This window comes from Rana temporaria, chromosome 2, assembly GCF_905171775.1.
Source record: "Rana temporaria chromosome 2, aRanTem1.1, whole genome shotgun sequence".
Taxonomy (NCBI): Eukaryota; Metazoa; Chordata; class Amphibia; order Anura; family Ranidae; genus Rana; species Rana temporaria.
Window position 1 is genome coordinate 124,907,850 of NC_053490.1, and position 16,705 is coordinate 124,924,554.

A 16,705-nucleotide genomic window follows, 5' to 3' on the forward strand; every position below is an offset into this window, starting at 1 on the left:
CACATAAATGGACAGCTGCCTTACAGAAAACCATTCTGGCTGCAGCAGGCCAGCGGAAGGGGACAGTATGATGTGCATTTCAGAGCATCGCACCTTTTTTGAAGTGCGCAAAACTGACATTTTGTTCATGTCACCATACAGCAGTGTGCTGCTGTACAGTAATGTGCAACCCTGCCCAGTTTAATTTATTAGAGTAGAACTATAGGCAAAACATTTTTCTTTTTATTTTGGATAGAGTAAGGGATCTGGGGCAGGCGCGCACGCGATCTATTACTTCATCAGGAGCGATGGCCACTAGGACCCACTGATCGTTCGCTGGATAGCTATGTAAGCAAGGCAGACAATTGTTCTGTCAGAGGAACGTCTAATAAGAAAAACATGTCTGTCTGTCTGTCTTCCAGTATTTGCAATCAAAATTAAGGTTTCCTATTTAGAATAATAAGCTGTCAGGTTAGTAAAACAGCAACCTCATAACCGTTTTTTTAGGTTAATTTGAGGTTAATAGGTTAATCACACAGTTGAACTACTCAAATGATTTTATTTCATTAAAACAATAATATTGCCACTGCGTGTTATCTCAGCTTGCAGAGCTTGGATTCATTGAATGAGTTTACCAAAAATTTAAATATTGCCGAATATACAGCCTTGTGCTACATAACTAAGTTCCATTTCATGCTGAATAAACTAAATCATGTATCTTGAATAGAAAATTATCTTTTTAGATAGATGTCTACTCTAACTATTAAAATAAATTTGATAAAAATCAAAACCCGATTTTAAATGGTAGGGGGAACCCTGTCTTTCATGCGATTATTGCCTGCGGCTATGGCCGCTAGCGATAATCACTGTGTCTCCTAGCTGGGAGGGTTCTCCCCCGCCAGGAGAACACAATGGCTTTTGCGGAAAAGATTCCAGCCTCAACACTGACCGACTGTGCTGTTTGTGGAATCGAGTGATTGTGTTTCCCGCAACACGCGAAAAAAATAAATAAAAAAAAACGCAGAGTCTATGGCCAGCTTTATTTTTATCTTTTAATCGTGCAAACATTTTTGGATACTGCCACTTGTGGGGTGTCAGGAACATTCGTAAACCTGTAGCTAAAGACATTGGTAGACGAGATGCTTGATCTCTGAGCTTTGGGATTCTATGTCCTGTCCTCTCAGATGAACTCGGGGATCACGTCGCACTCCTTGTATGTGGTTGTGTTCTAGTTGATTTAGCGTTTTCCTTGATTGATTTTGTGACCATTCAGTTTTTCATAAGTGGAACGCTCATCGGTTCTAGGATGTCAGGGGTGTAAAGGCTTTTGGCTCTAGAATGACTGGTCCGCCTCGTCTGGACCTTTGTTTTACATTCCTTCTTTGGACCTGTTACTTCTAGGGACTTGGTCCCATTTATTGTTGATGATGACTTTAGGTTGTGGTCCCTTTTTTTCCCTTCATTTGAATTTTGTTGTTTTTTCACCTGTTTTGGTGGGTTATGGTTGATCAGCTTGTGGGATGCTGTATAACCCGACCATATCAGAACTCCATTGTCTTGCAATGGACTCCAAGAAAAGGATTTAAAGGCAAGTAGAATGATACTTATTACATAGAGAACCGTCTTATGCAACTTATTAAACCCTATTGGTTTTTATGTTTTCTAGTTTGCTATGCTAACTTTTTTTTTTTTTTTCTAATTATTTTTTTTACTAATGGAAGTCTCTTTTCACTCCCTTTCTCCAGTCAAACTCTAAACTGAAGCTGGTAAGAAGTTTAGCGGTGTGTGAAGAGTCATCTGGGCCGTTTGTTGATGGATGTTTGGAACCTCAGGTAATATTGTGTATTCCTTGTTTCCTACTTATTTTCACCTGGTAATTATGGGAATAACACTTCCTGTCCTTGGATGGCTATACTAACTTTACCACTGTATATAGAAGAAGCCATGGTTGTCGGTCAGGCTTTTTTCTTGATTTGGATCATTAATACATTTTCTGTATCCATTATGTGGGGTGTAGAGTAATTGGTAGTTTTCAATGGACACCTTGACAGGCTGAGAAGAGTGTTTTTCCTTTCAATTAAGCACAAAGGGAAGTGACAATGTATTTCTGGAGAAATCAACGGGTGTTTTCTGCCCTTGCTCAAAATGTTCTTAGCCTGAAAATAAATGCAGCCACCTCTTCTAAAGACCCGTAAGCTGCGATATGTTTCCAAATGTTTATTTATTTTTTGGCTTTAGACATAAAATCTTTTGTAATGGTTTGGTATCTGTGAAGGCTGTCTGGATAAGTGTGCTTTTTTTTTTTTCTGTAGGCCTTTAAAGGGGTTGTAAAGGTACATTTTTTGTATTTTTTTCCTAAATAGCTTCCTTTACCTTAGTGCATTCCTCCTTCACTTACCTCATCCTTCCATTTTGCTTCTAAATGTCCTTATTTCTTCTGAGAAATCCTCACTTCCTGTTCTTCTGTCTGTAACTACACACCGTAATGCAAAGCTTTCTCCCTGGTGTGGAGTGTCGTGCTCGCCCCCTCTATGGGACTACAGCAGAACCTATAGCTCATGCTAAACCATGAAACTTGCAGGGGGGTTTGTTGGCGTTGTTAGATGAATGTATTGCATTTATTGGTAACCTCTGACTAGCATAAAATGTTGCTCGTTTTTTGTCAGTGTCTAGAATTGACCGCTTCCTGACCGCTGTACGCACACATCTACATCCTCATTGAGAAGCAGTTATACCAGGATCATAGCTGCAGCCATGATCCCAGCATCAAAACTTATTGCCAACGATTCTTTTATGTAAAAGCAATTGTCACTTTTACATGGAGCAGAATGAAGTTCCCCCAGTGGAACAAAAGACCTGTCACTTTGGAATTACCATGAAGAGTGAGCAGAATTTCTGTTCTTTTTGTGGCATAAAAAAACTGGAATCAACAAGTATCTCATCACTTTTTTTTTTTTTTTTGACTAGACATAACCTATTTGGTAAAGCAACTGATCAATTAGATCAGCTGTTTTGAAGGGCAGAGGAGAAATCTACAGTCAAATAGGCCCCCGAGCTCATCATAAAGAGTACCTGTCACCACCCAACTATCACAACGGATGTTTTTCATCTCTTGTAATGGCAATGAAGTTGAATTAAAGAAAAAAAAGTGTATCCTGTCCCCTCATGCCCGCACACAAATGTGAATGTGCAAGTAGTTGCTGCACGCGTATGTAAACGTTGATCGCATCACACATGAGTTATTGCTGTCAACGTTGGCGCAAGGGCAAAATAAGCCTAGAGCCAGACCTCATGTATATCTTTAAACTGGTAACCTGTAAAGGCTTTAAAAAGCATTTAGCCTCATGGATAACTTATTTGTATTTATAGGGATTCTGCGAGAATGCGCCGTTTGAAAGTTAGTTGGGTATCTTATCTACTGTGTAACTTCGTTAAAATTCTACCAAAAATGGAGTATTGTCTTTGTGTGCATTAAAACATATTTAAGTGTATTTTTTTTTCTTGAAAAAGATGCCCTACAGGATACTATGAAATACCACTCAGGGTGATGGCTGTCCTTTGCTCTTGAGTAATGTACAATAATGACACTGCTACCTTTTATCTGATTGACCCCGTAGCAGGCACGCACCATGTGGCCTGTTGGACAAAGGCATAATTCTGTACCACTATATATGAATTTTTTATGAAACTTCTGGAATGTCAATATTTACATGTACTCTCTTCCACCTGACCCAGCTTAGAAATCAGAAGCTCCTTTCCTTGGTATTATCCTCTTGACCACCGCCCCATGGTAAAAAGACGCCCTCTTTTTAAATATGGATATCTCGGTAACGGCAGCAGCTGCTGCCACAACCGAGATATCCATCTCTTCAGTGGGCGGTCCTGTACACCAGGGCTCAAAATTTCAAGTCCTGAGCTACTAGCCAGGCCTAAAGAGTTACTCACCGCCAGTTGCCCCACCCAACCTTGCCCCTTGTAAATGATCATATTTTATTCAGATCATACATGGTATGCAGGGTCGTATAATGTTAATTGGACCCTGGGCAAACATTTCTGTGCCCACTGTAGAAACACTACCGGAGAGGGTCAGAAAAACTGCAGACATACTACAGGAGAGGACCAGAGAGACTGCAGACATGACAGAGAGAGGGTCAGAGAGACTGGAGACTGCAGACATGACAGAGAGAGGGTCAGAGAGACTGCAGGCATGACAGGGAGAGGGTCAGAGAGACTGCAGGCATGACAGGGAGAGGGTCAGAGAGACTGCAGCCATGGTACAGGTACTGTGGATGGTGTGGCGATGAATGGCTCGGTGTTGCAGCTCAGTGTACACAGCTCTAGGACCTGGGAGAACATGTCCTCCCTCTACACTTGTTCAGTGTGATCCCTGACCCCTCCCCCTGCTCTGAGTGTCGGACTCCTCTGCTCACTCTCTTCTCACTCAAATCGTCAGCAGTGTCCAGATCCAGACAGCACACAGGTCCCCTCATTCTCCCAGCCAGTCATCTCAGAAGTGTCAGACAGCAAGTCCTCTCCTGTTCCCTTCCGTTGTCAGCAGGTTGCCAGTCCTCCAAGCACCTGATTGGTTGTTAGGACGCTAGCAACCAATCATTTTAACAGGCGGGATTTGGGAGACAACAGGAGAAAGCCACTTGATTGGGCACCTTTTCTGCTACTCGCAACCAGTTAATTTGTACTCGCCAAATGCTAGCAGGCAAGTACAAATTTTGAGGGCTGCTGTACAAGATAACGGCGGTCTCCGCGGCAGATTCGCCGCGAGATCGCCGTTATCGGTGGCAGGAGAGGGCCCTCCCGTCGCTCTCCCGCGCCCTCCGCCGCTTACCAGAGCCGTCGGTAGCGGCGGAGGAGATCGGGTCCGTTCGGCAGCTGACTGGGGTTGCGAGTGAGGGAAAAACTTCCTTCGCCCGTCCCCATAGCTCTGCTGGGCGGAAGTGACATCAAAACGTCAGTCCCGCCCAGCGTCTTAAAGAAACTTTTTTTTTTTTTTGTCATTTGAAAAAATGACCGTTTCAAATTTTTTTTTGCATTTAAGTCTAAATATGAGATCTGAGGTCTTTTTGACCCCAGATCTCATATTTAAGAGGACCTGTCGTGCTTTTTTTCTATTACAAGGGATGTTTACATTCCTTGTAATAGGAATAAAAGTGATCAATTTATTTATTTTAATTTCAGTGTAAAAAATTATAAACTAAATAAAAATAAATAAGAAAACAAAAAAAAAATGTTTTTTAAAGCGCCCTGTCCCGACGAGCTCGCGCACAGAAGCGAACGCAAACACGAGTAGCGCCCGCATATGAAAACGGTGTTCAAACCACACAAGTGAGATATCGCCGCGATCGTTGGAGCGAGAGCAATAATTCTAGCCCTAGACCTACTCTGTAACTCAAAAAATACAACCTGTAGAATTTTTTAAACGTCGCCTATCGAGATTTTTAAGGGTAAAAGTTTGACGTCATGCCACGAGCGGGCGCAATTTTTAAGAGTGACATGTTGGGTATCATTTTACTCGGCGTAACATTATCTTTCACAATATATAAAAAAATTGGGCAAAATTTATTGTTGTCTTATTTTTTTAATTCAAAATTGATTTTTTTTTTCAAAAATAGTGCGCTTGTAAGACCGCTGCACAAATACGTTGTGACAAAAAGTATTGCAATGACTGCCATTTTATTCTCTAGGGTGTTAGAAAAAAAATATATATAATGTTTGGGGGTTTTAAGTAATTTTCTAGCAAAAAAAACTTTTAGTCTCGTAAACACCGAATCTGAAAAACAAGCCCGGTGGTAAAGAGGTTAAGGAGGGCAGTATTTAGGTCCCTGATTTTGTAGCAGAAACAGCAGAGTACAAGCTACAACTTTGTGCCAAATGTTCTCTACTGCGGACACATTGATGCAGTGAGTACTGGTCTTTGCCTAACAGCACCATGGCTCTACACATTACCCCAAAACTGTCCAAGGACTGCCAAGTTTGCAGAATGCCCTGAACCTCCCCCAGCAGGCAGATTAGAGAAATGTCTCTTCATCCAGATGTACTTTATGTATGCCAGGAACTTGTCAGTCATTTAAAAGATGCAGTAGTTTTTGCACAGAACATCCCTGATCATCTATTTCTTTTGTCCCCCCCAGCGCTCCTGGCCCCTCGCTCCTGCCAAGTGCCCCCAGAGCAAACCTCTTGTTATAGGGGCACCCAAGCAGGGCTTGCCTCTGAGCTGCTGCTCTGCATGTTTATTCTCTCAGCCACGCCTCTCTCTCCTCATTGGCTCACTGTCTGTGATTGAAAGCAGCAGGAGCCAGCTCGTGCACATCACTGGATTGCAATTGGACTCAGGTAAGTATTAGGAGGGCTTGGGGGCTGCGGCATACAGAAGTTTTTTTTAACCTTGATGCTTAACATGCACAAAGGTAAACTTGAGCATTTAGAACCACTTTAATGAATGTATACTGGCTAGAGAATGCATGACTCTGATTGCTAGGTATAGATCTTGATTAATATGGAAGAGTAATCACATCAAAGGGGGCTTGAGTTTTTATTGTGTCCCTTTCAAGAGAAAGAAATGATTGGTCCAAACTGTACAACAAGGAATTCCTCAATGATGGCGAAGGTAAGGAACTAGAATAAGAATGGCAGGGAGAGACACCTTGGGGGTATGTAGAGGTCAGGCACAAAGGGGGAAGCTTAGAGAGTCGATCCATTGTTTAGCACCCTGGAATCTGTCATATTTGATATACCTTTAACTAGTTCTCTATCTAGTTGATGGTTGAAATGTATTGTCTGTTTCCTAGGTATGGTTTAGGGCAGACCTGGCCGAATTGTGGTGCCAAGGCTAAATCCGGCCCTTTGTCTGTCAGTTAGTGCTCGATGCCTCCACTATCGGCGTGGTTCTCAGCCTGTCTGCTTCCTCAATGAGGAGGCTGACATGCTCAAAGAGGCATGCTGACAGATGTCTGTGTGGAGAGCTCCAAGGACTGTGAAGGCTCCACTGTAGGAGCTGATCAGCGTTTTTACCACCCACCTACCTGTTATTAGTTTCATTTTTTTTTCTATATTCTTACGTACATATGGACTTTCCCAGGTCCAAAATGAATGAGCCGAATAAAGTTCAGCCCTCCACAACAGTCCCAGTTTCTCACGTGGCCCCTAGGTCAAATTGATTGCCTCCCCCTGGTGTGTAGGGGCTTTGTTACTTGATTATTTGAATGTTGCTCTATTAATTGGTAGTGATTTATATGCTACTCATTGAATATACCGAACAGTGCATTGTTTTTAAATCATGCTTTATTGTCTGCATGTGTGATGTGAACTTTTTTTTATTTATTTTTTGTTTTTGCTTTAGGATGTCATTCACTTGCATATTAGCTGTCCTTCTGATAAGGAAGAGAAGTGCTGTAAGGATGGGCCTGAGAAGGATGAGAAAAATAAAGAAAAAGGGCCAAAGAAAATGCTCTCTAGAGGTGGGTTTAATATTGTGACATCAGTTGGTCTAGACCGATTTAGTACTGTCAGCTACTGTCAAAACAGACGTTCTACATTGTCCTTTTGAGGGGCACAGGAATTTAGAAAGTTGGGTTGGACTGCTGCCTACTGGAGGCTAGGACACTGGCAAACAGAGTTGTAAGCCAGCCCCTGTATAACCCCTCTTGCGGATTTTTCCTACACTGGTGCTTGTCTCTACCTACTTAGCAGCTATCTGGATCAGCATTTCCTCATAAAATTCTTTGAAGGCCATACACTGACTCCTCTGGAAGGTATAACTTGCAGGGCTAGCCAGGTATGTGACCTTTGGGCACTGGGCATTGTGGGACTTTCCAGACCTTTGCCTATTCGCCATGGATTGCTTTCCAGGTCCTGAGCCGTGTCATAGCCTCAGGTGCTGGTTGGGCTAAAGCATTGAGAGCTACCTCACCATTGGGCACCTTTTCAAATTTCCCACCACCACCATTTTTCCTGTGGTAAGGGTTAAGGCTGAGGGGACAACTGCACCCTCCACTTCGAAAAGTTAGGGATGTTGGTTTACCCAGATGATTCCTTGGATAGTTTGCCAACTCAACATTTGGGTGCGCAAGTCGCCCCTGGTAGCCATCGAGCTAAACCCTTGAGTTTGGCAAGTTATTCACCTGCCCCTAACCATGGTTTGGGTGTTACTGCACTTGGCAGTGTATCTTACAAGGTCTGAGTGGAATCCCCACACGCTGTAATCTTGTTCTTTCTGTGGTAGGACCTTGCCTTTGCGTTTTCATATGCCCCTTATCTCTCACTCTTTTCAAAACAACTCCCTGACTTATGAGGCGAATAGGGATCAGTTCCTACTGTTCCCTCTCCTAGTAAGGATCTGATCCTTCAGTGTCCTCCAGAAGCACCTATAACTGCTCGAGACACTGGATCTTCTGTCCACCCTAGTACCTTTCCTTGTCATCCCCTATTGTGATATGCTCTGTAGATCCTCACTGAAGGGGGGTCGGTTTTTTGTCTGTGGTGGTGCATGATATATCTAGCAGTAGTTAATCACATTCAGCTGGATTTGTTTCAACATTACAGAACAACTCCAGTTGGATGTAACAATTTACTAGAATTTTTTTTCTTGGCTATTTCTGTCTTAACCCTCCTGATAGACCTAGGTCCCCTCTGGATACGGCTTCCCAGATGTTTGTCGTTGGTAACTTTGAATTCTCCATGGGCAATGCTATTCTGCTCACTAAATCCTCATTAAAGTAGTCCATTCACAGAGGACCATTGATCTCTTCCTTATCAGTTGGGGATATTCTACCTACATCTCCTTTTAGGACTTCTAGATTATTAGTTCTCACCCAACTGGGTTCCTTCCCTTGTGGACTTGTGGTTCTTTTCAGCCTCCCCCTCTTTCTGGGATCTTGGACTTGAGGCAAAGACATTCAGATGGTCTCTTCAGACCAGGAAGTTCCAGACGCAATCAGTCTTTTACAGTGAACTGGATGGCACCTTCTTACCACCCCCTATTGGAAAGCTTTTTCTGCCTGGTCTGTCTGCTGGGTATGCTACCGTTGAACACTTGGTCTTCACTTTGAAGTGTCGGAAAGCGCATGGTTGCTCTTTCTTTCCTATTTGGCACATATTCATTGTGGGATAGCCCTGTGCTCCCACATGCCCGTTATAGAGGATAGTGTAAATCTGGAGGCATTCATGGGACCTGATCACAAAAGATGGATTTTTCTTCCTTCTGCAGCTGATTTGCAGCCTCTTGGGGAAGTTCTACAGATTCCTTCCTCGTGCCTGTCCCTAATCAGTTTGTTTTAGTAGTGTGGCTAATATTCCTTAAAGTCCATTGAGGGGCCAATGTCCCATTCCCCTGTGTTTTGGCTGGCCTTTTGTAATGCTTTCTCACAAAACTGAGGCATGCTGGGTAGAAGAGATGTTATATGGGGTGCTGTCTTACAACTTTTCTGTTTGCCAATGTCCTAACCTTCTGTAGGTGGCAATGAAATCAGTTTCTGGATTTCTGTGTCTCTCCGTGGATTTTTCACTAAGCACGTTTTTTTTTTTTTTTCTATTTTCACATGATTAACTTTCAAAAGCTTGGAGAGTTGCCTATAAATAGAATTAATGAAAGATATATTTGTGGCTATTACTAGTGTGCCTTACTATAAGGTTACTGGGAGATGGTATTTCACTGCCAACCCCTTTGCATCACTAGGACCCGAATATGAAGCTCTTTTTTTGTTGGCTTCCTATGAGTAGGATTCACTTAGTTGTGAGAGACGAGGGTGAGCAGTGGTCAAACACAATCCCATTTTATTCTACCATGTCTGTATGACTGCCAATGACATAGACCCTTGTTTTCTGAAGTGAAACCAGTGATGTATAATGTCGCTAGAGGGTAATTGGTGTTTAGCAGGGTCTATTGAGGGTGGTGCACTCCCATGGCAGTAGTGTTACTGTTGATTATTATGTTCTATAAAGTAATGCAAGTTGGATCCATTGTGTTTATAAAGACACTACTGACTTCCAAGATAAGACTTGGTGTTTTATAAGAAGTGATTTTCTTTCTTCTGTCCCCACAGATTCTAGTCAGGAGTACACGGATTCTACTGGAATAGATGTACATGAATTTTTAGTGAACACACTGAAGAATAACCCAAGGTATCTTGTAAATGCAATTTTAACTTTTCAAAATTGGGCACTTAATTTGACAATCTTTTTTGTTAGCATCTTTAGCAGGATTGCAAGTCAAAGAGCTGATTGAATATTGCTGAACTGCAACTGTCGCTGATATAGTGATTCCAGCACATACACCAGTTGCTGCTTTACCCCTCGTTTACTCTAATTAGCCCTAATTAACCTCCTTTCCTTAAGCACCATACACATAAGCCAAATGTCATGTGACCGCTGCCTGTTAAAAAAATAAAAAAACTGACATTGGGCCCGTGTGTATGTTAGTCTGACAGAAGCTGCCCGGGATTCTGAAAAACTAGCATCCAACCGACTCCAGATCAGTGCCCCCAGCCAATGGCAGAAAGTGCTGATCGGAGTATTCTGCACTAAAAAAAAAGCTTAGTTTGTACCCGGGGTACAGTATTTTTCTGCTTATTTTCTTTATCTGCCTTCCCTTTTAAGCTGACCCCAGTGACAAGAATAAATACATAAACTCCTTGGAATTCAAGTGGTAATTAACGCCCCCTTTTAACTTGTACCTACAGGGAAGCCCTTTATAAGGCTTACCTGTGGGTACAGTGAATCTCTCCTAGACCTTCAGTATTTGGGAGATATTCATACTTGAAGCACTGGTGATGTCAGTGTGTGCTGTAAGTTTAGCAGCTGTGAACTCGTGCTCATGCACTGGAGTGACATCATCATGGCCCAACCATTCTGTTGGCCAGAGAGCACAAACCGAACTTTGAAGGAAGACCAGGTGAAGATGAAAGTGTGGACAGCTGACTTCGCTGAAGGGCTTCAATTTAAGCCAAGTCTGTCATATTGTGCTAGTATGCGGTGCATTGTAGCACATTATGGCTTAAATTTCCCAGGAGCCCACCTTTTTTTATTCCATTAGTTTACTGCTTTAGCTGGTTCCTGCAGTAATTTGCCCTAAGTCCCGCACGCATCCACCACATTTTTCTGTGCAGGTGACTGCGGTAACCGGTGTGAACCGGTTACCACAGATGTGAACCTGACCTAAAATGTCGTCTGATTCTTGTCTAAGTTTCAACAATGGACAATGGGGTTTATTTACTAAAGGCAAATCCACTTTGCATTGCATGTGCAGTTGCTGTAGATCTGAGGGGGGCATGCGTTGCTGTAGATCTGAGGGGGGCATGCAAGAAAAAAAATGCATTTTTGTTTGTACATGATTGGATGATACAAATCGACAGCGCTTCCCCTCAGATCTACAGCGACTGCACTTGTTGTACAACGTGGATTTGCCTTTAGTAAATCAGCCCCAATATGCTTAAAGTGGGTGTAAACCCAAAATGTGTGTATGTGTGTGTATATATGTGTATATATGTGTGTATATATATATATATATATATATATATATATATATATATATATATATATATATATATATATATATATATATATATATATATATATATATATATATTTATTTTTGCTATCACAATGTAAAGAAAAATGTCATCATCTGTGCCCAGTCTTACCACACAGAGTTAATCCAGCTCTGAGCAATTCTCTTTTATTGTTCAGTGAGATAAAACGGACTAACGGAGAAAAACCTGGGTCCGTTCCGCCCCCTTGCTGTGAGTGACAGGTTATTTACATATGTCATGCACTAGCCTGGAGACAGGCATTATTTTTTAGTTTGAACCCCCACTCCTATTCTGAAGTCATGTGGTTACTTTTCTGGATTTTGACTGGATGTTAGTGATCATAGCAGAATTTAGTGTAAGAAATACACAGGAGAAAATGCATGTTGACAAGGGGGGTGTAGAGGGGGGCGGTGCAGTCTCCTGACATTACAACTCCACCCACCGAGCTCCAGACAACAGACCCACCCACAGAATCTGCAGTTTTTCAGTTCTTATAACAGACAGAGGGGAGACATTTGACAGGTAAGGATACATGCAGGAGGCATCTATATCCTTAGATCATCACTATGGCAGTAGGTTAGAAATGATGAGAGTGGGTTTACATCCACTTTAAGCTGAAACTATGCAAACAATTCAAATTTTTTGTGTCTTTATTGAACCACACCAATTAAACATTCACAGTGCTGGGAAAAAAAAGTAAGTAAACCTTTGAAATGAATGGTGTGTCGAACCTCCTTTTGGCAGCAATGACTTCAAGCAAGTGCTTCCTATAGCTCTGGACCAGACCTGCACAATGCTCAGGAGAAAATTTTGACATTCTTCTTTTTCAAAACTGCTTCAGCTCTGACACATTTGTAAGATGTCTGGTGTAAATTATTCTTTTGAGGTCATCTTTTGGGGTTTTGGTCTGAGCTCTGACTGGGCCACTCCAAAAACAGTATTTTCTTTCTCTGACGAGATGTGGTGGATTTACTTTTATATTTAGGGTCAATGTCCTGCTGCATCACTCAACTTCTCCTAAGCTTCAGGTGGCAGACGGCCACCATGACATTATCCTGTAGGATATTTTGTTAAAATAAATCTGCCCTTTGCTAATGGCAAGTGGTCTAAGCCCCGAGGCAGTGAAACAAGCCCAAATCACGATGTTTCTTCTACCATACTTTACAGTTGGGATGATGCTTTGATGTTGGCAGGCTATGCCCATTTTTGCGCCATACATAATGTTGAATGTTTTCCCAAACAATTCAACTTTTGTTTCATTAGTCAATAAAACCTTTTCCCAGTAGCACTGCGGTTTGCCATGGTGCTCTTTGCTAAACTGCAGGCACGCAGCACGCAGCAATGTTTTTTTTTTTTTTTTTTGAAAGCTGCAGCTTCCTCCATGTTCTGCCATGGACACCCTGTCTGTTCAATGACGTGCACATGGTGGATGTTTGACAGGTCCAGTGATGTCTTCAAGCCATTTAGCTGTTAAATGTTTGTAGTTCTTTTCCTCATTAAGGATTCTGTTTTGTGCCTTGGAAATGATCTTGGCTGGACACCCACTTCTGGGAAGAGTAGCCACAATACTAAACGGTCTCCATTTATAGACAGTTTGTCTTTGTCAAATGCCCCCCTTATGCAGGTTAGCTTCTCGTTGATCTTATGTCTTCAAATAGTAGTAGCTCCTTTTGGCAAGGCATGGTTCACATCAGCTGATGCTTCTTATGATCGGCAATCTTAAAATGTCAGTGTCTTCTATCAATCTAAACTACACCTCCAAACAAATTTCATCAATTGGACTCCAATTTGGCATTTGAAGTTATTAGTCTATGGGTTCACTTACTCTTTCCTCCCAACACTGAATGTTTAATGGGAGTGTTCAGTAAAGACCAGAGAAATTAGAATAGTAATCAGCTTAAGCACAATATGTTTTGTCTATTGTGACGCAGATGAGGCTCAAATCAAATTTTTGGACAAATTACTGAAGAAAACAGTTAATTCTAGGGGGTTCACATGATTTTTTATTTTTTTTTCTCTTCTGCAATTACTCTTGTCTGCCAAAATATTTAGAACTGTTCAACCAGACAGCCTCGCTACTTCCTCTATACTGCAGTTAAAGCGGGGGTCCACACAAAAATGGAACCTCCGCTTTTCGGAACCCTCCACCCCTCCGGTGTTACAAAAGCTGCTGGCTTTTAATATTTTTTTTTTTAGGCGGACCTCTGCTTTAGGCAATACAGTTTGTTTTACCAGCTGTTCCTGAGCCCATAGTTGGACAATGAACAAGTTAAATCTGGTCTGTTTATACTCTTAGATCAAACTTCAGCAATCCCAGGCATTTTCTTTAATAACATCTCAGATGTTTAAGGACTTAACATTTTAAGTACTTATGATTGCTTAATCATAAAGGCATGTCATTACCTCTTGCAAATTTAGTCTTTCTATTTTGCAATTGTAATATGTATAGTGAAGGACAGATGTTCAGGCAAATGTAACCAAAGGTTTCACATGCTATACTTTAGATCTGTTTGAAGCTACTACTGCTGTGTTAAGACTATGCTGTATTAAAGGTGCTATTGCTGTTCTATATGGATGGGAAATAATTTTGATTTCATTCCTTTAGGGATAGAATGATGCTGCTAAAATTAGAACAAGAAATCCTTGAATTTATTAATGATAATAGGTAAGTATGATTTAAAGATCCTTATCACCATGTAAACAGCTAGAAGCATATTGTGAATAAACAAGCTTCAACCTGCTTTAATGTAGCATGTTATGTAGTGCTAATCCCAGATGTGATCGTATTTTTACCACATGACCTAAATAAAAAACATTAAAGATAATGATGTAGATGTATATTCACACATTGGAAAGGAAAGAATTCTTACACACTAGATTACATGCCTTCAAATGATCGTAGTTGGAAGATAAAAGCCATAATGCCTATTCTGGTCTTATAAACATGCATTTCATTCCTTCATCATTATCTTGTCTGCTATTTTGAATTATTTCTACCCAAGCTACTGCCATGCTTATTAGTACTGATATATTACCTGATCACTGCTGAACAATGTAAACCAGTATTTCTTAGACCCCTTTCACACTGGGGCACTTTCTAGGCATTTTAGCGCTAAAAATAGAGCCTGTAAAGCGCCTCTCAAGCCACCCCAGTGTAAAATCCTGAATGCTTTCACTTTTTGGGGTCGCGCGCTTGCAGGGCCGTAAAAAAAAGTCCTGCAAGCAGCATCTTTGGGGTGGAAGCGGTGTATACACTGCACTCAAACCGCCTTGCCCATTGAAATTAATGAGCAGTGCTGCCGAAGCGCCGCAACACGGGGGCTATTAACCCTTTCAGCCACTAGCAGGGGGTTAAAAGCGCCCTGCTAGTGACAGAAAAGTGCCACTAAAACTAGCGGCACTTTACCGCTAATGCCCGCACCACCCCAGTGTGAAAGGAGTCTTGGTGATATAGTAGTGTTCAAAATTGTTTGTGTTGTAGTAAAATGCATAAACTTTACTGTATTCCAAGGTAAAGTCTCATCCTTTTGTTTGTACCTAGTTAAAATCTATGTGCGTTGCATTCTTAAAAATTCCTGCAACCGTACTATGAAATAATTATTGGTTTTTATTCTCTCATATTGCATGATGACTAAGCAATACACATGTATGTAAAATGCATACAAACACATACATGTATGTAGTTCTGCATATCAATTGTGTGATTAACTGCATATGCGTAAAATGTATACAACACATTTTTTTGTTTTGGGAAGACTAGGGAATGGTGGAGATCCCAATTTTTTTTTTTTTTTTTTTTTTATTAATGTTGTCCAGCCACAGAGATTTCTCTTCACTACCTGTTCCAAAAAATGTTACTGGAAGCAAGTGGTGGTCTCCCATTGGACAATTGCCATTAGAACTGGTGTCCCATTAGAATTATTTTTTTTACCTGTGACAGATGCAAATTTTGGATTGGCATCGCTTCCTGTAAATGAGATAATGGTTCCTAGAGAGAATAAATCTTGGGCATAGTCAGAAGTAAAAACAGAGGTGCTGACCCTTTCACATTGCATCCAGAACAGGTTTTGGCTTTACATACACTTGAACTGCCACTAGATTTTTGTCAGCCAGGGACATTCAGGGGTGCATTCCTATGATTCCTGTTTACATTCTCCTACCTACACTTATCCAGACAAGCAATATTGAAAGAAGCATCCTTGCTTCCTTTTCTGCTGCTGCTTCTAAATGGGCATCTTCTGTCACTGGTCGAAGGATGGCTACTGATTATGAAGACAAATGCACACTAGACTTACATCGTCCTGGCGCACTGTCCATTCTTTTACAGATACAAAGAACACACATGGTTTAATTTACATTGTCCATTCTATTTCTGTATCTGGGTGATGGCACTGTAATTATTTTAATAAAAAAAAATCCAACTACCTTTTTCCTAATCGATATACAGCAGTCGCATGAATCTGGAAAAAGAAAACATGGACAGCCGCACTCCAAAAAACCTTGATGGTTGCCTTTAATTAAAAAAGGAAAAATGCACTACAAGTCACAGCACACAACATGGGAGTAACATGAATCTGCTCTTTCCCAATTTGTCTACAGAAACACAGAAGCAAGAGGAGCTTCTAGTCCTCCGCTGCTGGTCACATGTTCAAGATAAAAAAAAAACAGCCTTTGGAATTCAGAGTAAGGCCCCTTTCACACTGGGGCAGGATGTGCGGTGCCAGTATAGCGGCGGTATTCGGCCACTAGCTGTGCGGTATTAACCCCCGCTAGTGGCAGAAAAAGGGTTAATACCGCCGACAATGCGCCTCTGTAGAGGCGCATTGCCAGCGGTATTACCGCGGGGTCCCATTGTTTTCAATGGGAAGGAGCGGTATACACACCGCTCCAAAGATGCTGCTTGCAGGAGAAATAATATCAATAAACTGTTTTAAATTGACATTGCTCACGTTTTTTGTAAATATTTTATTATATCTTTTGATGTGACAACACTGAAGAAATTACATTTTATACAATGTAAAGGGTGTCCTGCTGCCGGCACTGGGGAGCTACAGAAGAGGACTCCAGTGGCAACCTGTGAAGCTCTGATGAACTCCATGCCCATGAGGGTTTAGGCAGTGCTGGAAAATAATGGTGGCCACACAAAATATTGACACTTTGGGACAAATTTGAACCTTTTTACTTAA

General features: G+C 41.5%; 1 protein-coding gene across 15 annotated transcripts in view; it reads left to right on the forward strand.

Annotated features, from left to right (window-relative positions):
- Positions 1 to 16,705, forward strand: part of R3HDM2 (R3H domain containing 2) — a 172,165-nt gene that overhangs the window by 92,455 nt on the left and 63,005 nt on the right. For 8 of the 15 annotated variants that reach the window (XM_040340927.1, XM_040340932.1, XM_040340936.1 and 5 more), the window contains 5 exons: positions 1,725 to 1,811; positions 2,292 to 2,312; positions 7,334 to 7,451; positions 10,035 to 10,113; positions 14,125 to 14,184. In XM_040340927.1, coding sequence (XP_040196861.1) covers positions 1,725 to 1,811; positions 2,292 to 2,312; positions 7,334 to 7,451; positions 10,035 to 10,113; positions 14,125 to 14,184 — 365 coding nt within the window. The remainder of the gene's footprint in view (positions 1 to 1,724; positions 1,812 to 2,291; positions 2,313 to 7,333; positions 7,452 to 10,034; positions 10,114 to 14,124; positions 14,185 to 16,705) is intronic. The other 7 variants (XM_040340931.1, XM_040340942.1, XM_040340938.1 and 4 more) reach the window with 1 other exon arrangement.